Source organism: Myodes glareolus, chromosome 3, assembly GCF_982192425.1.
Source record: "Myodes glareolus chromosome 3, mMyoGla1.1, whole genome shotgun sequence".
Lineage (NCBI taxonomy): Eukaryota > Metazoa > Chordata > Mammalia > Rodentia > Cricetidae > Myodes > Myodes glareolus.
The window spans coordinates 75,098,037-75,120,975 of NC_142028.1; the positions used below are offsets into that span (position 1 = coordinate 75,098,037).

Consider the following 22,939-nt stretch of genomic DNA (forward strand, 5'->3'; position numbering starts at 1 on the left):
AGAGCAAGGGGACCACTCCCAGGTGTGGTCAGCCTCTAAGAGTAGATACACGCTTATGGGATGTCTCAGCAGAAAAGGGCACCTGGCACCAAGCCTGGTGACCTAAATTCAATCTCTGGGACCAAATGATAGAAGAGAGGTGACTCCCACAAACTGTCCCCTGACTGGAGTATATGCACTATGGTATGCACACACACCTGTAATGCCAGTACTCGGGGAGAAGAGGTAGGGGGATCCTGAGTCTGAGGCCAACCCGGGCTACATAAAGAGTTCATGCCACTCTGGACTGTATAATGAGTTCTACACTAACCTGAACTATGTAAGAAGACTATGTCTTCATTTTGGAACAAGAAAAGGTAACTGCGTATTCCTGGGTAGATTTCTTCTCCCTCGGCATCCAGGAACAGGCATGGTTAACTGTACAATGAATAAATAACAGCAGCAGGGGGCTGGAGAGATGGCTCAGTGGTTAAGAGCATTGATTTCTCTTTCAGAGGATCTGGGTTCAATTCCCAGCACCCAATGGCAGCTTTCAACTGTCTGTAACTCTTGTTCCAAGGGTCCCATACCCTCACACTGATAGATGCAGGCAAAAGCACCAATGTACATAAAATTCAAATAAATTAAAAATAAATTTTAAAAAACTGAATTTGCCATGTGGTAGTGGTGCACACCTTTAATCCCAGCACTTGGGAGGCAGAGGCAGGCGGATCTCTGTGAGTTCAAGGCCAACCTGGTCTGCAAGAGCTAGTTCCAGGACAGGCTCCAAAGCTACAGAGAAACTCTGTCTCGAAGAACAACAACAACAACAACAACAAAAAGACCACAAACAAAACAAAACAAATAACAGCAGGCAGACATTGAGCTGAAGCTTACAGGCAGCTGTAGATGAGGAACAGCCATACCACAGACATTGCCTGTGTGTTCCCTTGTAAGCATCAATGTGTCTCTCCTGAAGCAACCAGCACTGAGAAACCAATGACCAGACCAGGAGTTTAAGGCCCAGCCTTGTCACAGCCTCGGGGCTCCCTAAACTCCACAGGTCTCCGTTCCCCACCTGTAAAATGAAAAAGGCCATAAAATAGACCAGAAGGGTCTTCAAGCTCCTAATCCCTTCTGTGACCCTGTGACCTGCTCTCTAGGATCGGGGTAACTGTCTGTGTCCTGGAGCACATGCGTGAAGAGTCACGTGAGCTTCAGTGTGTGTGTGTGTGTGTGTGTGTGTGTGTGTGTGTGTGTGTGTGCTGGGAGGAGGGGAGCCCCAGAACAATGTCCTGCCTCCAAACCTCCTCAATAGGCGGAAACTACTGGCTTCCTCCCTTTCCTGTCTCCGGTGCTCCAGCAAAACAGATGGAAGGGACAGAGGGGATGGGAGAAACCAGTTCAACCATCCCCAGTCTGTCCTTGTCATCACACACACACACACACACACACACACACACACACACACACCTCAAGTGGCCCCCTTCCAGGAACTTCCAAGACACACCCATCCCCAGGCTGTGGGGGCTGGGCTTGGGAGGACGATAGGGTGGGAAGCAGAACGAGGCTTTCACCCCTCACCCCTGCCACCCCTGCTACCCCTCCCACCCCAGCCATCATTTCCTCTTCCTCCCCAGCACCGAGGCACACTAAGCCTAACAGGCTGAGCACTCAGACCGACAGCAACTGATCCCAGGCCCAGCTGGCCTTGGCTGGCCCGGATCAGCCTCCGGAGTATGGTCTGGTGGGGGTCCCCTTTCCTACTCCCCGTTCTCTTCTTGGCCTCTCATGTTGGTAAGTCTGCTCTGGGTGCCTCCCCAACCCCTGATTTCCAGGTCTTAATCCCAGCCCTCCCCAAGAAACCCTAACATAGTATAGTGATGGACCTAACAATATGGTGGCTGCCATGGGTTGGCGGAGGGGAAGCAGAGTTATTGTTTAAGGGTTGTAGCATTTCAGTTTGACGAGATGAAAGAAGTTATGGAGTTGGGTGTGGTGGTGTACTCCTTTAATCCCAGCCCATGAGAGGCCAGGCTGGATTACATAGGGAAGTTCATGTTAGTCACGTAGCGACATAGTGAGACCCTGTCAAAAACGAAAACAAAAGGAGCTGTGGAAATGGGTAGTGATGTTTACACAATAATATGAGTGTATTTATTAACACTGAATTCAATGTTTACAAATTGTTCTGAGGGTATATGTATTTTAACACAGTTTTAAAATAGGAGGGAAATGTAGAAACTCTGTCATCCTCATCAGCACTATCATCATCATGATTTTGATCCATCAAAAAATGAGATCAGGGTGGGGAAAACTCAGGTAGGTGCTAGAAACCACTGCCTGTACATGGGGGAGGGCAGAAGACAGCCATTGGTTGGGACCTTGGAAGTAACCCTTCGTCAATAATTCATTGACAGCTGGGCATGATGGCTTTAGTCACAACACTCAGGAGGCAGAGGCAGGTGGATCTCTGTGGGTCTGAGGATAGCCTGGTCTACTTAGTGAGACCCTGTCTCAAAATAAATAATGATGATAATCATAATCGTAATAAATCAAATGTGGCATTCTCTTAGCTGAGTCTCTAAACTCAGTCTCTGACTCCTAAACCTACTCAGTGGAAATTAAATGATGCTGGCCTCTCGGTGGATATGTTTGCTGTTTAAATGGAGTTGTGTGCAGAAGGCTTGGAGGAGGTTTCTGAAAATGGGTGACAGACTCTTTAAGTCTGCTGATTAGAGGACTAGAAGCCAGAAGCTGCCTCCGAGTGATTCAGTCTAGAGGAGAGCACAGGCCAGGGACAAGGGCCGAACAGAGACCGACATATAGATCTTGAGGAGCACTGGCAAGAGAGAGCCTGCTTACTCTGCCTCCTGAAGCAGGTCCAGAAAACAGGAAGGATTTCTTTAAGAGGGGTAGCTGCCGGGAGAGTAAGTGCAAGCTTGGGAGGCATGGAAATCCATGGGGAAAAGGGTTCTGGAGGGAAAGCAGCTGGAGGGGCCGAGTGTGTGCCACACAGATGCTCAGATTGTATGCATTATCCTGAAGGTACCTGGGAGTCATGGGGCCTTATAGGCAAACGAGTCACAGGGTGTTTTTGAGTCTTGGTGGCATCACTTTGGAGAAGGAGCTGGAAAGGAAGTTGTGGCTTCTGAAATGGTCCAAGTCAGTAAAGACAAGGGCTGAACGACGGTGGTCCAGGAGACAGAGATGGCCAACAAAGTTGAGGAGGAAAGCTATAGGAGAATGTGCCAGATTGGGAGTTAAGCAATGAGGAGTTGAGACTTGGATAACCTGACTCTGCTGGTTTCTAACTGTATGACCTTGGGCAAGTTCTTAGCTTTTGTTTCCTGGTCATAAAATGGGAATAATAACACCCACCTCCCAGAACAGCCAGACCGGAAAGGAAGAAAATATCACTAAAGAGCCCAATGCATAATTGACATCCAATAAACATTAATTATTATGACACTGGGAATAAGATGACTCCGAAGTCAGTGTCTCAGGTAATGGGCGTTGTCTCTGAGTCAGGGAACTTGGGAAAGATGAGGTCTTAGGAAACACAACTGGAAATGCATTTGGAGCTGAAAGGCCACACCAGAGCTCCTGACTCAGAGGTGACAGTTAAAGCCATGGGTGTAGACGAACATGCTCAGGGAAGCCTAAGAATAATTATTACGGCAAAGAAGCCAACTTCACTGGCAGCCATGAGGATGCTGCGGAGAAAGGGCATTTGGCACCTGTGAGGCAACCAGTAAATGCCAACTTCTTTTACCAACAATAGACTGCCAAAGATATGCTGAGTGGCAATTAAATTCATTGATGACTTGACAGTTAACAAGAAGGAAAGGGACAAGAATGAGGGGCCTTGAGAGGGCTGGGGTCCCGGATCTGAAGCAGGTTAATTGGGCTCATCTCCTTGGTCTTATTAATTGTGAGATGCAAATTCTGCCATCCAGTTCCACTGGCCCAGGGCCGTTGTCTCCACAACTCATTTCTCATGTCATGCTTTACTCAGGCTGTTTGCATGGAGGATGGACCTCTCCCCACCCCGACCTTTCTCCTCCTGTTCCCCTCATCCATGTACCCTTCCTTAGCTTCAAAAACCCTTCAGTGTTTTGCCTCTGATGAAGCCCGGCTCCACATCCCCTCCTGTCATTTCCCCTCTGCTCCCCCATGCGGGTTAGGTTTTCCTCCGGCTGACCCAACACCTGCAACTGGGAGGGATATCTATGTCTGGTCGTCCAGCTTTCCAAGGCAGGACCTAGTCCCATCTGCGTCCGTTTCCCTCTGGGCCAGGTGGAGCTAGCGACTTCATTTCTACCCCTAGCTTCTATCCCAGTCAATCAAATAGCTCTCAATTGTTTAAGCGACAAGGAGGGTGTCTGCATGGCTCTCTAGTTTGAGTGATTCTTCTAACCTGCAGCTCTGTGGTAGGTCAGGGACAAGTGGCTTAGGGATAGCCGTGGTGGAGACGGTTCAGAAAGGAGCCAGGGCAGGGACTTGACAGGGACAAAGGAAAGGAGACAGAAACACAAATCATTTCCTGTGAAAGCTCTGCTGTCAAGGGCCCCATCTGTCTGGAGTCCGAGAAGGATGTGCACCTTTGTTTATGTTTTAGGATGAAGAGTCGTGAGGGCAAAGGGCGAGCAGGTGTGGAAGGGAAGGGAACGGGGTGGAAATCCTTGATGAAATGAAGTTTTCAGAGGGCACAGTGAAACATTAACACCAGAGTTACTGGTGGAGCTGCGGGCTTCTGGGGCTTGTTGAGTTAGCAGGGACTACCATCCAGCCGCTGCTGTCCCGTTCCAGGTGCAGCTGTGGACTTGACGCTGCTGGCCAACCTGCGCATCACTGACCCCCAGCATTTCTTCCTGACTTGCGTGTCTGGTGAGGCCGGGGCAGGGAGGGGCTCAGACGCTTGGGGCCCACCCCTGCTGCTGGAGAAGGATGACCGCATCGTGCGCACCTTCCCACCTGGGCAGCCCCTGCACTTGGCACGCAATGGCTCACATAAGGTCACGCTGCGTGGCTTCTCCAAGCCCTCGGATTTGGTAGGCGTCTTCTCCTGCGTGGGTGGCGCTAGCACGCGGCGTACTCGAGTCCTCTATGTGCACAACAGCCCGGGGGGTGAGTTTGGCATGCCAGGGGGTGGAGTGGCAGAGGGAGGGGCCACTGTCCTGGATAGCTGACTTTACCTTTCATCCACAGCCCACCTGTTTCCAGACAAGGTCACACACACGGTGAACAAAGGTGACACAGCTGTGCTTTCTGCACGTGTGCACAAGGCGAAGCAGACGGATGTGATATGGAAGAACAATGGTAAGGGGCATTTGGTTGTACTGGTAGAGCCATGGTTGTGACGCCCCAGGACCTCCATTGCCCTCCATATATTCAGCTCACCAATGTGATGGACCTGTCGTCCTCCAGGCCGACCTCCAGAGTCCTTCCATTCACTCACCTCCTGTACTAAGAGGGCCAGGAGCCTGTGGCCAGCTGCCTCTTAAGCCCTATGTTAAGTCCTCATCTTTGACTCTCCCCTGGGAATTAGCAAGTGCTGCCACACGGCCCTCCTAAGAAGAGCAGCGGTTCCCATGGCAAAGAAGACAGCTGATAACAAGTGCCCAGCACAGGCCAAGGGAAGCCTAACCTCTCTCAAAGAAGTGCCAAGTTTAGATCCTTGATGCCCAAGGCAGGCATGTGCTGGAGTCCACACAGATATGTGGCTCTCAGCTCTGTTCCTGCCCACTATGCTGTCCCTATCCACTCCACAGAAGGACTCTCCCCCCTGCCCCCCCCCCCCCCGAGTAGCTCCCAAAATGCCTGCCTCAGCCCCCTGATCTGCTGACTGACTCTTGGGTACTTGGCTGCTAGGGGAGAAGATCCTTTTCCTTGGAGAGAAGGCTTTGTACCAACAGGAAACGTAGAAGTGGGCAGGGAGACCCGAGTCTTTGCAGTCTGATTAGAGTTCTGAGCAGCAAGAGGGAGCCTGGCAGGGCTTGAACCCTTGTCTAACACTACGGGTCCCAGATGAAGAGGCTGGGAGAGAGCCCTGAAAGGCAAAAGAGACATTCTTGGAGGCAGGGCTGACAAGAGCAAAGGCAAGGAGGTCTGAAATACCAGGTGTTTCTAGAAGGCAAACAAGCATTTAGGAATTCAAGAAGGTGAGGGGTCAGGCAGGGTGTGAGGAGGTGTGGAGTTGGAAGGCTGAGCAAACTGGTGGAAAGGAACTACAAAGGGTGGGTGTCCAGCCTGGTGTGATGGAAAGTTCCGAGAACCTACAAGAGGAGTAGGGTACCGTAGAGTCTATTATAAACACATCTCACTGGCTGTCCAGGGAGAGGGTGGGTGGGCACACAGGACTAGCATGGAAGCAGAGAGAGCCTAGAAAAGGCATGAGAAAATGGCCGTATTCTTAAATAAAGAGGTGGGAGAGGGAGGACTCAGAAAGCCTGAAGAGGATGTTCTCCTGCTTCCTGGCTTGGATACCATATCTGGTGCGCGCCTTTCCCCAAGTCGGATCAATGTGCATGAGCCGCATTGGTGTGACCAGGGCAGAGAAAGGTAACACCAGCCCTTCATGTGATGCTGAGGGCCCTAATTGTGTTTCCGACCCCTCCCCCAGGATCCTACTTCCATACCCTAGATTGGCACGAGGCCCAAGATGGGCGGTTTCAACTGCAGCTCCAAAATGTGCAGCCACCATCCAGTGGCATCTACAGTGCCACCTACCTAGAAGCCAGCCCCCTGGGCAGCGCCTTCTTTCGGCTCATCGTGCGGGGTGAGGAGCAGAAGACAGAGGCCTGGTGGTGTGGGGGGCTGTGAGTCTCAGGATCCAGGAGGGCCGCAGAGCTACCCTTAGTCCTGAAAACATTTCCCTCCAGGCTGTGGGGCTGGACGCTGGGGGCCAGGGTGTGGCAAGGACTGCCCAGGCTGCCTGCACGGAGGTGTCTGTCATGACCATGATGGCGAATGTGTGTGCCCCCCAGGATTCACTGGTACCCGCTGTGAGCAGGGTAAGCAGGAGAGCTAGGAGCTAGGCAGAAGAGGTTGCCTGACAGGGGAACGATTCTGAAACATGGGGATGAAGCTCGGGTATGAGGCCCTAGGGTCTGTATACTCTGTATGCAGATACCACACACCTTCTTTTCAGCCTGCAGAGAGGGTCGTTTTGGGCAGAGCTGCCAGGAACAGTGCCCAGGCACAGCAGGCTGCCGGGGTCTCACCTTCTGCCTTCCAGATCCCTACGGCTGTTCTTGTGGATCTGGCTGGAGGGGAAGCCAGTGCCAGGAAGGTATGGACTAAGCTGCCTCCTATGGGCTTAAGTGTGCCAGACCCTTCACTATGGCCCTGACCTAAACATAAGCCCTCTAATGCCCTACCAGTGCCCCATCACCACCACACCAGCCTACTGGAGAGCTTGTGCCCGCCCTATCTGTACCCTGCTGGCCCTGACCTGCCCATTTTAACTATACCTCCTCTGTTGCTAGCTTGTGCCCCTGGTCATTTTGGGGCTGATTGCCGCCTCCAGTGCCAGTGTCAAAATGGTGGCACTTGTGACCGGTTCAGCGGCTGTGTCTGCCCCTCTGGATGGCATGGAGTACATTGTGAGAAGTCAGGTATATGCCACTGAACCCCTCAAGACAGGGGATCCTTCATCAAACGCATCTCTCTGCTCTTTCTTTTGTTGGTGGTGCCCAAGTCCTCCCCTCGGGGCGTTCAGGTGTGGTCGGTAGTTCACCATTCAGATACCCACATTGTGAAGGCTGGCAGCCTCGGGGGCAGGGGTGGGCACAGGATCTAGAGGAGACCCTGGCCTGTGTGAGAGTCTTTGGGGGAGGAGTCAAGATCTGCAATTGAATATGAAAGACACAGGGACATGTTTGGGGAAGAATGTGGAGACAAGTCCAGGGAGTTGTGGCCCTGCTGTGGACTGGGCCAACCAAGCTGGGGGCTAGGAGGAGTGAGTATTCAGGTCAAGTGAATAGAACTTTGAATAGAAGCCAAGGGTTGCTACTTAACGTGAGGAACTGAATAGCAGTTGTTGAAGGGTGTGTGATGGTCAGACTTGTGTTTGAGGAAGAACCGCTCATTGTGGGTGGAGTCCAGAAGTCGAGAACCAGAAATGAAGGAGTCGGCAGGCCTAATGGCTCATGCCTATAATCTTAGCACTCAGGAGGCTGAGACAAGAGAATTGCCTGGAGGTCAGGACCAGCCTGTGTTACAAAGTGAGTTTCAGGCCAGCCTAGGCTATAGCATAGACAGTGAGAAAGAGAGAGGAAGGATGGAGAGAAAGAGAGAGAGAGAGAGAGAAAGAGTGTGTGTGTGTGTGTGTGTGAGAGAGAGAGAGAGAGAGAGAGAAAGAGAGAGAGAATTCAGCCTGTTTGAGCTGTGCTGGTGATAAGGGGCCTGCCTCTGGGTCTTAGAAGATCCTAGGAAATGTGGCGGGGAAAATGGGGGAGGTGCACCCTACACCTGGCTGGATGTGGAACACCAGGGCCTGAAGGAACCATGCAGGACCTTGCTGGTTTCAGTTTTAAATGGCAGGGCAGACAGTGGGATCCTCTCTGAGATGCAGAGGATAGGACTTTGGTGGTTACATGGCTGCCTCAGGGTTGTTCAGGATGGCTGTCCCCTTCCTCCCTCTCTCTTTCTTTCTCTCTCTAGACCGGATCCCCCAGATCCTCAATGTGGCTACTGAACTGGAGTTCAACTTAGGGACAATGCCTCGGATCAACTGTGCAGCTGCAGGGAATCCCTTCCCAGTACGGGGCAGCATGGAGCTTCGCAAGCCAGATGGCACCATGCTCCTGGTTAGAAGCCAGATGGCACCATGCTCCAGATGGCACCGTCTGCTCCCCTGTCTCACCAGCTTGACAGTTCATTCCTTGGGCCCCTAACTCCCTTGGAACTTGTAGGCTCTGCCCACTAGCTTGGCCATGGCTTAAATGGGGCAGGCTAACCGGTGAGGGGAAGTTACTGGGTCTATGTTCCAGTAGTAGTCAATACTGACTCCTGTCTGTCTCGTGGAGCATACATTCTCTACTCATAGAATTTCTCTCTCATCTCTCTTAGTCTACCAAGGCCATCGTGGAGCCAGACAGGACCACAGCTGAGTTTGAGGTGCCCCGTTTGACTCTTGGGGACAGCGGGTTCTGGGAATGCCGTGTATCCACGTCCGGAGGCCAAGATAGCCGGCGCTTCAAGGTCAATGTGAAAGGTTAGTGGTGTTCTAAGGCTCCAGAGGATGAATGGTACTCAGTATCAAAGCTGGAACCCAGCCTGGTCCCAGCAGGACCAGGAACTGAGGGTATCCTCCAGCCTCGCCCTGTCTCCTGCATATACATGTGCCGTCCGCCACTGCACCCAGGGTCCCTTTAACTCCACCTCTGAAGTGCTGTTCCTTTATCTGACTCATCTCACATGGACACATGAGGATAGCATACAGGCAAACCTGCTTGCCTCCTCAAAAGAGATACATGCACAGGAGTCTGTTGGGTGAATAAGGAGAGGATGACCACCACTCACAGCAAAGCACAGAGCACCCTCTCCTTGGACTAGGCTTTTTTTTTTTTTTGCTTCAGCACTACAAGCCTTGCAGCCCAGAACCCCAGGCCCTGCTCTCCTTCTGCTCCCCCTCCTCTATTGTCTGGTTCCCCTCTGCTCATCTCTCCCAGTGTAACAGGGGCTAGGCTGCTTGGGAAGACTAAGCCAGACAATGCATTTAAGTGGTTAGCACAATGGTTGGCAGAAGGTATCCTCGATAAAAAGGACAAATGCCATTACCTAAAATGGCATCTGGTGCCAAGGTGCCAACCCTTCTCTGGTAGAACCACTGTGTTCTGCAGTCAGGACCCCTCTCCTGATGCCAGTCTTGCATGGTGGACCTCCATGACGTGGGGCATCTTCTGTGAAGTTCTGGTCCCAAATCCAATGTAGAAGTTCATGTATGTGTGATTCAGGGGCCCACTATATATACCAGCCTCTTAGCCTGGACTCTGATCTCCTGCCACAGGCACTGGGGACTCCTTAGGATCCAAACTGGACACTCATCTCCCACAGACCTGTACCTGCCCCTGACGAACTGGTGCCCCCTGACACTCCTTCACCTCACCATCCTGCATCACTCACACTCCTCAGCCTCCCTCCTTTACTCCTCCCCTTCCTCTCCTTTCTTTGCTTTATGCTTTCTGGGCAAGCCAGTCTGAAAGAAGTCAAGGAACCTGTTTGGGCATTAAAGAAATAATGCCCATAATAATAATAATCTAGAGAGAAAAACTGAGGCCAGAATCGGGGCAGCAGCTGGGGAGGAAACCGGGCAGAAACACAAATAGTTTTTTAGGGTAGAACTGATTGACTTGAGGCAGCCTGATCAGGCAGACCGAGCTCCAGGTCTCCTAGCTGTGTGTCCTTAGGCCAGCTGTACAATATCTCTGAGTCTCGGTTTCTTCATTCATGACCCGAATGATCAGTGATACATTACAAGCGCCTAGCATGGAGCAGGCGCCGCATCGCTGGCATGTTTTGTCTTTAAAATAAATCAACAGATTGGTGGATGATGAAGGGAGGGAAGAGAGCACGTGACACCTAGGTGGTCCCCGCCTTGCCTGGCAACCTCTCTCTGCCCACTATTGCAAGGACAGAGAGCTGCTTCCCAACCTCCACCTGGCCACTCACACTCACCTAGCATCTTCTCAGACTCCTATGGCCTATGGTCAAGTCCCTAGGGCCCAAGCGACCCAAAGACCAGAACTGCTTTCTCTGACCTTGGCCATCCCAGTCACGTGGTGAACTTGGTCTCCTCCCACCAAACTAGATAATCTCCAGATCCCAGAGTGCTCCCTTCTTCCTGGACTCTGACTCCTCCCAGTTTTTTGGCAGTACCCCCAGTGCCTCTGACTGCTCCTCGGCTCCTGGCCAGGCAGAGCCGTCAGCTTGTGGTGTCTCCGTTGGTCTCCTTTGATGGGGATGGACCCATCTCCTCTGTCCGCCTGCACTATCGGCCTCAGGACAGCATGATTGACTGGTCTGCTATTGTGGGTGAGTGGGGACTGAGTTAGCGGGTAGAGTGGTGTGTAATAGTGAGGGGAGAGGGTGGAAAGAGAAGAGGAGGGAGGGGGTAATACATAAAGAGGAGGAGGCTGAAGGGGGATGGCGGCTTCAAGACATGGTTGGGACCAAGCGATGTGTGTGGCACACCTCACCTGCAGTGGATCCCAGTGAGAACGTGACGTTGATGAACCTGAAGCCAAAGACAGGATACAGTGTTCGTGTGCAGCTGAGTCGGCCAGGGGAAGGAGGAGAGGGAGCCTGGGGGCCTTCGACCCTTATGACTACTGACTGTCCTGGTAAGAAGCCAAGAGTCTTCCCTTCCTATTCCCCCGGGGTTTACTGCCATGCCCACCCGGAATATGTCTGCCTTGGTCCACCCACAAAGAACCCTGCCTTTCCCAGTAGAGGTTGTCCCAGCCCTACCCACTGGGGATTATTATCCCGTTTAGTCCCCAAGGACCCATTGGATGATTCTGACCTCTCCTGACCTCTCCTGACCTCTGGCCACAGAGCCTTTGCTGCAGCCATGGCTAGAGGGCTGGCATGTGGAGGGTCCTGACAGGCTACGAGTGAGCTGGTCCCTACCCTCGGTGCCACTATTGGGTGATGGTTTCCTGCTACGCCTGTGGGACGGGGCCCGGGGACAGGAGAGGCGGGAGAACATCTCATCCCCCCAGGCCCGCACTGCCCTCCTGACTGGACTCACGCCTGGCACCCACTACCAGCTGGATGTGCGGCTTTATCACTGCACCCTCCTGGGCCCTGCCTCACCCCCTGCGCATGTGCTTCTGCCCCCGAGCGGTAGGCCCACTGTGGGAACGATGGGCTAGGGATAAGGGAGGTTACTGCGCGTGTGTCTCTGCCCCCAGCGGTAGGCCCACTGTGGGAATGGATAAGGGAGGTTACTGCGCATGTCTCTGCCCCCAGCGGTAGGCCCACTGTGGAAATGGATAAGGGAGGTTACCGCGCATGTCTCTGCCCCCAGCGGTAGGCCCACTGTGGGAATGATGGGCTAGGGATAAGGGGGGTTACAAGAGAATGGAGAGAACCCAGGATGCATGGGGAAGATAGAAGATACCAGGAGGACACGGTCACCAGGAGCATATGGGGTGGGAATGCATGAGGAAATTATGACTCATGTGAAGAGCAGGGCCATGTGGCGGGGGGAGGGGGGAGGGGAGTGCCGGTGGGGTGCGGGGCGCGCTAAGCGACTGAGAACATGGGATGCAGGGTGACCAAGGGAAGAAGCAGCTTTGAGGTAGAGGTGACCTGGGGATAGAGATGAGCACAGCCAGGGGAAGGTAGCGCGTGGCTCCTGTGCTGGAATCCACAGAGAAGAATATGTGCTAGAGCAATCGCGTCTGGTCCTACAGCGAGATAGCCTGGTCCAATCTATCCCTTCCTCCCCATCCTTACCTCCTCAGGGCCTCCAGCTCCCCGGAACCTCCGTGCCCAGGCCCTCTCAGACTCTGAGATCCAGCTAACATGGCAGCATCCTGAGGCTCCATCTGGTCCTATATCTAAGTACATTGTGGAGATTCAAGTGGCCGGGAGCTCAGGAGACCCAAAGTGGATGGATGTAGACAGGCCCGAGGAGACAAGCACCATCGTCCGTGGCCTCAATGCCAGCACGCGCTACCTCTTCCGGGTGCGGGCCAGTGTGCAGGGTCTCGGCGACTGGAGCAACACAGTAGAAGAGGCCACTCTGGGCAATGGTGAGAGAATGGGCCCTGCAGGATCCCTAGGCCTCAAGACTGTACTGATCCGCATGCGCCCCTCCACCTTGCCTCCAACCTTGAAGCTAAGAATCACAAACCCTGACTTTCCGACCTCAGAAACTGTTCTCGTTAACTCTAGTCGTCCATGACTCCTCCTCACAGCGTGGTACCAGGCTCTCCGACCTCTCCCTCTGTGGGATCCCACGGTGGTCTCTGGGTCCCCTGACCCAGTCTGTCCTTCATTGTGTCTAGGGCTGCAGAGTGAGGGCCCAGCCCAAGAGAGCCGGGCGGCTGAAGAGGGCCTGGACAAGCAGCTGGTCCTGGCGGTAGTGGGCTCCATCTCTGCCACCTGCCTCACCATCCTGGCTGCGCTTTTAGCCCTGGTGTGCATCCGGCGAAGCTGTCTCCATCGGAGACGCACCTTCACCTACCAGTCAGGATCGGTCAGTGTCCCATGCCCACATGATACCGCCTGTTGTGTGTGTCTGTACCCACATACATGTAAGCGTATATGGGCCTGCACATGCCTGTTCATGCCACAAGTTTGAAGCTACATTCAGTGACCCTCTAGGATACAAAATAGAACTTTCTTTCTTTTTTGTTTTTGTTTTGTTTTTCAAGACAGGGTTTCTCTGTGTAACAGTCCCGGCTGTCCTGGAACTCACTCTATAGACCAGGCTGGCCTCGAACTCACTGAGACCACCTACCTCTGCCTCCTGAGTGCTGGGATTAAAGGTGTGGGGCACCAGCGCCCAGCCCCCCCCCTTTTTTTTTAAGAACTGAACTCAGCTCATGAGCACATTCATATTAATGGTTGAATAATTAGCAGTCTCAGTTAAAAAAGAAGACAGCTTGTTCATATTTCACCAGGTCTCATTCCAGGATTGGAAGCCACCATCTGGACTTGTCTTCTTCACTTACCCACCCTCTGAGGGTACTATCAGCCTGGATCACATGGCAATATCCTGGCCCACGCTGGCCTCTGTCATTTGGGAGCTAGCCTGTATCTATACATGTATGTGGTTAGTGTCCTGAATTCTACTGACTGTGAGCTCTCATCCCAGCCTCCAGTCTTTTATTCTTTCTTTTTTCCTTTTTTGAGGCAGGGTCTCTCTATGGAGACTCAGCTAGCCTCGAACTCACAGAGGCAGCCTGCCTCTGCCTCCTGAGTGCTGGGGTGAAAGGCGTGCACCACTATGCAAGCCCTCCTTTGAGAAACCGTTCACCCATGTTTACCCATACCCCTTGAAGGGCATCCGCGTGTGACCATGCCCTCCACATAGCCAGCCTTTGACCCTCTGGAAGTGTGCACGGCCTGCGGCCTCACCTGCCCTCCTGGAGGAGAGAGGCTCACTCTTCAAACTCGTGTGGGCTTTTAGTCTTCTTCCAGGCAGGTCATGCCCTCTGGCCTTCAGGCCCACACAGACATGGATGGGGAAGGGCCGCTGACATCTCACCCTATCTTGTCATGTCCACCCCCACCCCCCCGGCGGTCCCAGCTCCTCTGAGAACATCCCACTCTTGTCACTCAGAGTCAGAACTCTAGCCTTGGCCCATTCTGCTCGGGTCCTTGCTATTTGGAGTCATTTAAAAGAAATTCAGAGTGTTACCAAAAATGGCAGAAAGAAAAGAGAGGAAGAAACACTTCTCTCTCTCTCTCTCTCTCTCTCTCTCTCTTTCGGGTCAACTCTCATAAAGAAAGTCCATTGTTCAACTCTGGTTCTGCTGTGCCTTTAAAAATCCCACTGAGAGTCCAGAGAGTCAACTGGCTTCCTTGTCTGAGCTGTGTTGATTTTGCCTGTGAGGTCAGTGTACACAGGAAGTCATCATTGCCATAGGAGGCGGGGAGAGGAGAGCAGGGCCAGGTGCTGAGGCAGGGCAGTGAGAACACAACCTTTAGTGGCCATATGATCATTACACATCTCAATATAGATCTCATGGAACACAGATGCTCATGTTCATGTGTGTGCCATGTAGTGGTGCAGATGTGCATCCCATGTATGTGTGCCTGTGTTCCTATGCTGGCACACCTTCAGGCCGTTGGGTGTATGTGTATCTCCGAATGGACAGATGCACCTGCATGTGTCGCAGCCGCAGAATGTACATGTTTATTCTGATGTATGCCTCAGCTGCACACGCTTCATATGAGTCCATGTGACCTGTGTCCCCAGCGCTTGCCCGTCAAACTGGGCACCCGTTCACTTAGGAAATCCACTGCATGGTTCATCTGGGCCTTGCTTCAGGTTCTCATGTTGGAACTCTTTACCCCTGTTCAGCTGCTGCCTTTTCTTACCACCAGCCCTGCCCAGCATAGCCCTGCTTCGTAGAGGAGGCTGGGCAGTCCTCTCTGTTACAGTCCTTGGGTCTTTGCCTGGGATGAGAGCTGTGTCTAGACACCAAGTCGAGGGACAAAGGCCATCTCTGCTTCTTCTGCTGTGAAGAGGAAAATCTGTCCACCTGCTCCCCACTGCTCGGGGCTTAGCACATGATAAACACTCAGGAAATTCACCCATGATGGCATAAGTAAACGAATAACTAAAGCCTGGTTGTAGGGCTTGCACAATAATGGGAAGCTTACTTTTTCCCATTACATCTCATTACAATTTTCCATTTAAATATTAGAATGTTTCTGGTCCATTGACCTATCCAGGATTTGGCAACTTACCCACAAGCCCTGAGTTCCACCTTGTAGCAAACCCCACACACTAGACCCCTAGGCTGATGCCACTGGATTTGTCTTGCACACCTGTGCACCCGAAACACATCTGTGGCTCTGTCACCTGTATTTTCTGTGCACTGTCTGTCTCTGTGGGTGTGACTCTGTCCATCTGTCTAATCACTGAACCCTCTCTCTGTGGGCCTCTCTGATCCTCCTTTTACCCCCACATCTCTTGTGTGGACTGGTGGTCTATTCATCCCATTCCATGAAGGGCGAAGAGACAATCCTGCAGTTCAGCTCAGGAACCTTGACATTGACCCGGCGGCCAAAGCCACAGCCTGAGCCCCTGAGTTACCCTGTGCTGGAGTGGGAGGACATCACCTTTGAGGACCTCATCGGGGAGGGGAACTTCGGCCAAGTCATCCGGGCCATGATCAAGAAGGACGGGCTCAAGATGAATGCAGCCATCAAGATGCTAAAAGGTTCTTGGATGTGACTCCAGGCCCCATCCTCTTCCTCTTCCTAAATCCCACAAACATCAGGCCCTACCTAGCTCCCACCAGCATCTGACTCCCTCTCAGAGTTATCCATGGCAAAAGCTGACACTGATTTCTTTATGCAGAGTACGCTTCTGAAAATGACCATCGCGACTTTGCAGGCGAACTGGAAGTCCTGTGCAAACTGGGACACCACCCCAATATCATCAACCTCTTGGGGGCCTGTGAGAACCGAGGTGAGCCCCTAATTCATGGCCTGTTCCTTCCAGACCTCTTCCAGGCCATCACCTGTACCACATTAGTGGCTTGTGGGGATCCCTAGGTTCCCCATTCATCACAGAATTTTCCTGAGTCCTGCAGGCTGTCTCTTAAAATTGGGTACTGCTCATAACAACACATAGCCTGTATCTAAACCCTCACCATGTGTCTCCTCACCTCCCAGGTTACTTGTATATTGCTATTGAATATGCCCCTTATGGAAACCTGCTAGATTTTCTGAGAAAGAGCAGGGTCCTGGAGACTGATCCGGCATTTGCTCGAGAGCATGGAACAGCCTCCACACTCAGCTCCCGGCAGCTGCTGCGCTTTGCCAGTGATGCAGCCAATGGCATGCAGTACCTGAGTGAGAAGCAGGTGCGTGCAAGTGAGGCGGGCAACAGTGTGGGTGGGAGGCCTCTGCACAAACCTGGCCAGATGGTCAAACAGCAGGCTCGAACAGTGAGGAGGAAGGATCCAGCCCCAGGTTCAGTGCTTGGTGCCAAGTGACTGTCAATGATACGCAGAGGGAGAAGAGGACAGGAGGCCTATAGGGCGAAGGTGTTAGATTTGGAGTTCCTGAGAGACATCCTGGGTGGAGGTGTTGAAGGGGTGAGGTGTAGATCCCAAACTCACACTCGAGAGACAGGCCTGGGCTGGAGACAGTGTGGCGCTGCCATTTCAGCACAGTGACTCCAGCGGGGAGGGTGTGGAAATCCGCTGAAGAGGGTGATGGTGAGCTCCAAAATGAGCTGAAAGAGGGGACAGCTGCCAGAGGAGCTCTCCAGCCTGAGCAAAGGCATTTTACAGGCAGCAAAATTTGGAGTCTTTGAAAGGAGATATCAGAGAGAAACTGATAGGCAAACATGTCTGTAGAGGATGCAGGACTAAGGAGAGGACCTGGAACATGGAAGCCACTTATGGGTTTTCATCAATAAGAGGGAGGGGACAAGATAGTAGGGAAACTGGGACAGAAGGCATTGAAAGAGGAAGGGTAGGATGGATAGTTCCTGGGACCCCAGCTCTTGTGAGACAGAGATGGGAGAATCAAGAGTTCAAGGCCAGCCTGGGCTATATAATAAGTACCAGACTAGCCAAGACTACATAGCAAGACTCTGTTGAAGTGAAGGGAGAGGGTGGAAGAAGAGAAAAAGAAGAACAGGAGAGGGAGGGGATGGAGGAGAGGGCAGTAAATCAATTACACCTGTCCCAGAAAGAGAGCTGTTATCTAGGCTTGATGGTGGCCCAAGTCAGGGGAAGGACTGAGTGAGAGCCAGCACTGACTTCTCAGACCCTTGTCAGCTGGTCTGACTGAGGCATCCGTGGGTGGGAAGCCACTGGGGCTCCTACCAGCCCCATGCTCCGGGTCCCTCAGTCCTCTAGTCCCTGACTTCTGGCATTGCCTGCAGTTCATCCACAGGGACCTGGCTGCCCGAAATGTGCTGGTTGGAGAGAACCTGGCCTCCAAGATTGCAGACTTTGGCCTTTCTCGGGGGGAAGAAGTATACGTGAAGAAGACGATGGCAAGTCTCACTCCCACTTAGGGCCCACGCCTGGGCCTGCCCTTCGAGCCCCTCAAATAGCCCTTTCTTCCCTCCTGGCTTTCTGACCCTTTCCCTCACAGGGCCGTCTCCCTGTGCGTTGGATGGCCATTGAGTCTCTCAACTACAGCGTCTACACCACCAAGAGTGATGTGTGAGTATGGCAGGTGGGGAGGGGTAGAGGGCGTGGCCCCCGAGGACACTCAGGCAGCGCCTAGATGCACCTCAGCAATGTCTTGGGTTATCAAACGCATGACTCAGGTGTCAACAGTAGAATCCAGGCGTGCAACAGTGAGTTCTGAGAATGCTTTGGGAGTTTCTGCCATCTTGGAGAGAAGCTCCGAGGCTTCCTGATACCTGGAGAGTTTTCATCTTGGAAGTGACTTCAGTGGCAGGACTGGGATAGGGAGTATTTAGGATTTTCTTTGTGTAAGAGACCAAGGAATTCTTCAGTGAGATCCAGAAAAACTGGGTAGTCGCTAGGGGAGCGAGAAAGAACACTTCAAGGAGCATGCCCACCTTCCTGTCTGAAGGGTAAAGTCATGGCCACCTGAGGCTTTTACACTCACACACACAGGCATACACTTGTGCATGCACACTCACACACACACACACATGCATGTGCTCACACACACAGGCACACACACACACAGAGGTATGCGCACACACACACATGCATGTGCTCACCACACACAGGCACACACGCACACATAGAAGTATGCACACACACACACACACAGACACGCACGTATACACAGAGGTACGCACACACACACATGCGCTCTCTCTCTTTCTCACACACACACCACACACACAGAGGGATACACAAAATGTTACTACAATTAGTTGAGTCTGGGGACCAGCAGTTATGAACGAGCATCAGTGGAATAGGGACAGCAACTGGCCAAGGCCAGATACTGGCAGAGAAGCCGTGTGCAGGACCTAGTATGGTTACACAGCTTGGTTACGAGGGGATTAGACCATGTGTCTCCCACAAGTCACTAAGTGCCCCCTTCTCATTTCAGCTGGTCCTTTGGGGTCCTCCTGTGGGAGATAGTGAGCCTTGGTAAGCCTACACCCCGTTCTCCAGAGTACCCCACCTTACTGGGGGGCCTCGGACTGAGGGAGTCTTGTACCCTCTGCAGGCGGCACGCCCTACTGTGGCATGACCTGTGCCGAACTCTACGAGAAGTTGCCTCAGGGCTACCGTATGGAGCAGCCTCGAAACTGTGACGATGAAGTGTGAGTTCATGGCCCCTGGAGCTCTGGGACCTCAACTCTGAGATGAGTGGCCTAGGCTTTGAATCTGTGAGCTGCCCCCAGTCAGTCTCTCACCTTACGGCACCGCCACTCCCATCCACAGGTACGAGCTGATGAGGCAGTGCTGGCGGGATCGTCCCTATGAGCGCCCCCCCTTTGCCCAGATAGCACTGCAGTTGGGCCGCATGCTAGAAGCCAGGAAGGTAAGAGGTTGGGCAAGGTGGGGATGGGCACCCTCCAAGCTCACATATGAGGCCGCTATGTCTCCCACCTAAACTTCCTCAGCTGGGGCTGTCACCACAGCTGATTGAATTTAGAATGCAGCCCGTGCCAAGTTTAGACACTAGGCCCACATACATACTCTTTCCAGAACTGTCATTGCTTAGTCTCAACAGCAAATCCCTCCTCTAAATTCCAGATGGCTAGTCTGTCTTCCTCCAAGCCATCAACCCACTCTCTCCTGGGACCCCTCTTCTCTCCTGGGACCCCTCTCCTCACCTGGAACAGGGTCAGAAAAAAAATGCGTGAATGGTCACCCAAAATGGAGGAGGGGCTGAATGATACAGGAAGGGCTAAATAAAAAAGTGGAATTAGTGGGTGATACAATATTCATATGAAAAAACATAATGTAATACAATAACTGAGTCAAATAGCCATGTGAATAGATGAATTACCAAATAAAAATGAAAGAAGAAATACTGCAAAATGTGTAAAAATGTGAAAGCAGGGTTTTTTGTGTTTTTTTAGATTTGTGTGTGTGTGTGTGTGTGTGTTTTGTTTCAAGGCAGGGTTTCTCTGTTAACTAGTTCGACAGACCAGTCTGATCTTGAACTCATAGAGATCCTCCTGCCTCTTCCTCCCGAGTGCTGGGATTAAAGTGTGTGCCACCACCCGTGAAAATAATGAATTGATTAAATAGCTACCTTAAGAAGGAAAGAAGCTGGGTGTCTGTGGTGCGTGTCTATGTCCCCAGCTCTTGAGAGATGAAGTCAAGAGGACTGAGTTCAAAGTCAGAATGGGCTATCAAAGAAAACTCTTGCCTCTCAAAAAGTGGGCTGGGTGCAGTGGCACAAGCCTTCAATCTCAGAGGCAGGAGGATCTCTGTGAGTTCAAGGCCAGCCTGGTATACAGAGTGAGTTCCAAGCCAGTCAGAACTACATAGTGAGACCTTATCTCAAAAACAAAACAAATATGAGCTGGGGTGTAGTTCAGTTGAGTGCTTGCTTATGGTGCACCAGGCCCTGGGTTTGAGCCCCAGAACCCCATAGGCAGGCCACGGTGGTCCATACCTGTAATCTCAGCATGAAAGCAGAATGAGAAGTTCAAATTCAAGGTCATCCTCCTTTCCTACAAAGTGTGTTCAAGAACAGCCTGACTTAGACTGTCTCAAAAGCAGGGAAGAGAAGGGAAGGGTTTATGGGGAGCAGAGGCAAAGGGAAGGGGAGGGAGAGAAGGAGAGGAAAGGGAAGGGAGGGGAAGGAAAGAAAGAAGGAAGGATCAAATAATCACATATACAAATGATCAAATCATCAACAACAGCCTTGTGAGTGATGAATCAGCCTTTTCTTTTTCTTTTTTTTTATTTTATTTATTTATTTATTTTTGACAGTGTCTCACTGTGAAGCCTTGGTTGGCCTGGAGCTTGGGGGCTGGCCAGGCTGGCCTTGAACTCACAGAGGTCTGCCTGCTTCTGCTCCACTGAGACTTATTCTTCCCACAGGCCTATGTGAACATGTCATTATTTGAGAACTTCACCTACGCGGGCATCGACGCCACAGCTGAGGAGGCCTGAGTTGCCCACACACTGGAACCTGGCTCTGCTGGCCGGAGCAAACTCTCCCATCTGTCTGTGACTTCGGGCCCTTCTAACCTCAAGACCCAAGCTGTCTCAAGAAAGTCTTTTAACTCAGAGGAAAAAAGAAAAGATCCAAGAAACACGGGCTGAGGGAAACAGGGGTCCCCATTCTTGGCAGCTGCTGTCAGAGTTACCCTTTTTATCCTTCCTTCCAGCTCATTTTGTTCCTCCACATGTGTGCTCCCCATTCTTCTGCTCCCTACACCCAAACCCCACTTCTGATCCTCCACCAAAAGCAGAATGCATGCCACTAACACCCCGCTTAGCCAGCCCCCCAACTCTCTGCTTGACCTCAGAAAAAATAAACATGCTGAGTAGCTGTGTGTTTTCATTTTACAGACGGCTGGTCAAGCTCTGGACTTCTGAGGAAAGAAGCGCTGTCCCGTAGCGCTGCCCTTCGGGAGGGGTGCTGGGTGTTCTGGAGGACCCATTGGCCACATGTGCCACCGGTCCCCACCTCTATCCCAATCGCATTACAATCTCTCCTTGTTCCCCTTTCTGCTTCCCAGCCTCCTTACCAGCATGTCTCCCTGCATCTCTGGGGTGTCACCACAACCTCAGAATCTTTGCTCTGCCCAAAGCAGTCCATGCCAGGACTGGCTGATCCCTGGCTCAGCTTGAAGCGACATCCTACCCCAGACAGATGGTGGCTGGACTAGGGGTCATTGTTCCCCTCTCACTCTTGGCTTCCAGGCAGCCTTCCCTGGCAGGTCACCAGCTTACAGCCAGCTAATTGGTGTAAAAGGAGGGAGGCAGAGGCCCCTCCCAACTTCATCCAGATGAGGTGGATTCCTTCATACCGGTGCTGGGGGAGGTGTTTCTCTCCTAGCTGAAAGGGAGTCCCATCCCCACCCCCATCCATGATGTGTGGCCTCTGACTGGCTTTTCCTTTGACTGCTCAGGACTGTCCTCATATGTCTCTCCCACTGATTCTTAGGAAACAAATGGAATTTTTGTTTTCAGTGAATCAGATGAACACCCTTCTCCCCCCCTAAAAGAGACATAAGCCTGGAATGACAGTGTGGTTAACAACACAGATGCTAGAATTGCAGACCTGGGCTCAAGAGTTGCATGGCACATGTTATCTGTGTGGCCTTGGTCGCATCTTTTAACCTCTCTGAGCTTGTTTTTCTCCTCTGAGAAAGGAGTTGATTTTAGACGCCTCGTTGTCGCTGGTACTAAATGAGATCTTCCGCAGTCCTACAACTGGATCTCGTGCGTAGTTAAGTGCTGTCCACTGATGGTGTAATATACAAAGACAGCAAGATCTGTAGTGAACATAGCTGAATGGTCGGAGCCTGAGATGAATCAGGAGGAAGAAATCCATTGGAGTAGATGGGAAGCTAATGCAGGGTAGAGGGAATGTGCTAGAATAAAGATCCAGAGCTACTCAATGATTAAGAACATGCACTACTTTTCCAGAGGATGGGAGTTTGGATCCCACCGTGCACATCAGACCCTTCACCAGTGCCTATAACTCCAGCTCCAGCAGATATAACACAAGCACCGGCACCCACGTGACACATCCTGCCACCACCCTAGACACACACACACACACACACACACACACACATACATAATTTTAAAAATAGAATATATCTTTTAAAAAAAGTTTGTTCAAGTCTGGGGATGTTGCTCAGTTAACAGTTCCAGCCTAGCACACACAAAGCCCTGGGTGCAGTTCTCAGCGCTATAGAACTGGGCATGGTATTATAAACCTGCAGTTCGAACACAGCAGAGATGGAGGCAGGAGAGTCAGAAGTTCAAGGTTGTCCTGGTCTAGTTTCCCAGAGCTGGAACAAAGAGAGCTTTCTTCCACCAAAGTCATGATAACGGCCAGGCCATCCTGGGCTTTAGAGGCAGCCTCAAGGACACAGGTTAGGTCATTAGCAATAGCAGCTAGTGCAAAGGCAAAAATAAATGAGCGTTGGGAGATGGCTCAGAGGACCTAATTCAGACTCCCAACACCCACAAGGCAGCTCAAAGCTACTGGAATGTCAGTCCCAGGGAATTCGATGCCCTCTTACAGCCTCTGTAAGCACCCAACACGCACGGCTTACACACACATACACATAAAATAAAAAAAAAATTTAAAAAAAAGCTTAGCCAGGAGATGGTGGTGC

General features: G+C 52.0%; 1 protein-coding gene across 2 annotated transcripts; it reads left to right on the plus strand.

Annotated features, from left to right (window-relative positions):
- Nucleotides 1-1,607: 1,607 nt before the first annotated feature.
- Tie1 (tyrosine kinase with immunoglobulin like and EGF like domains 1) lies at nt 1,608-21,152 on the plus strand. Of its 2 annotated transcripts, XM_048450479.3 has the most exons (23): nt 1,608-1,776; nt 4,792-5,109; nt 5,191-5,301; nt 6,605-6,760; nt 6,864-6,995; nt 7,133-7,273; nt 7,470-7,598; nt 8,647-8,792; nt 9,055-9,199; nt 10,861-11,019; nt 11,190-11,327; nt 11,542-11,832; nt 12,456-12,746; nt 13,002-13,192; nt 15,680-15,890; nt 16,031-16,141; nt 16,348-16,538; nt 17,570-17,683; nt 17,785-17,855; nt 18,727-18,767; nt 18,847-18,943; nt 19,065-19,164; nt 20,682-21,152. In XM_048450479.3, exons 1-23 carry the CDS (start codon nt 1,719-1,721, stop codon nt 20,751-20,753), a joined length of 3,414 nt encoding a protein of 1,137 aa, XP_048306436.2. In that variant the 5' UTR covers nt 1,608-1,718; the 3' UTR covers nt 20,754-21,152. The 2 variants fall into 2 exon arrangements, with proteins under 2 accessions (XP_048306436.2, XP_048306437.2); XM_048450480.3 differs by lacking the exon at nt 11,542-11,832.
- The last annotated feature ends 1,787 nt before the right edge of the window (nt 21,153-22,939 follow it).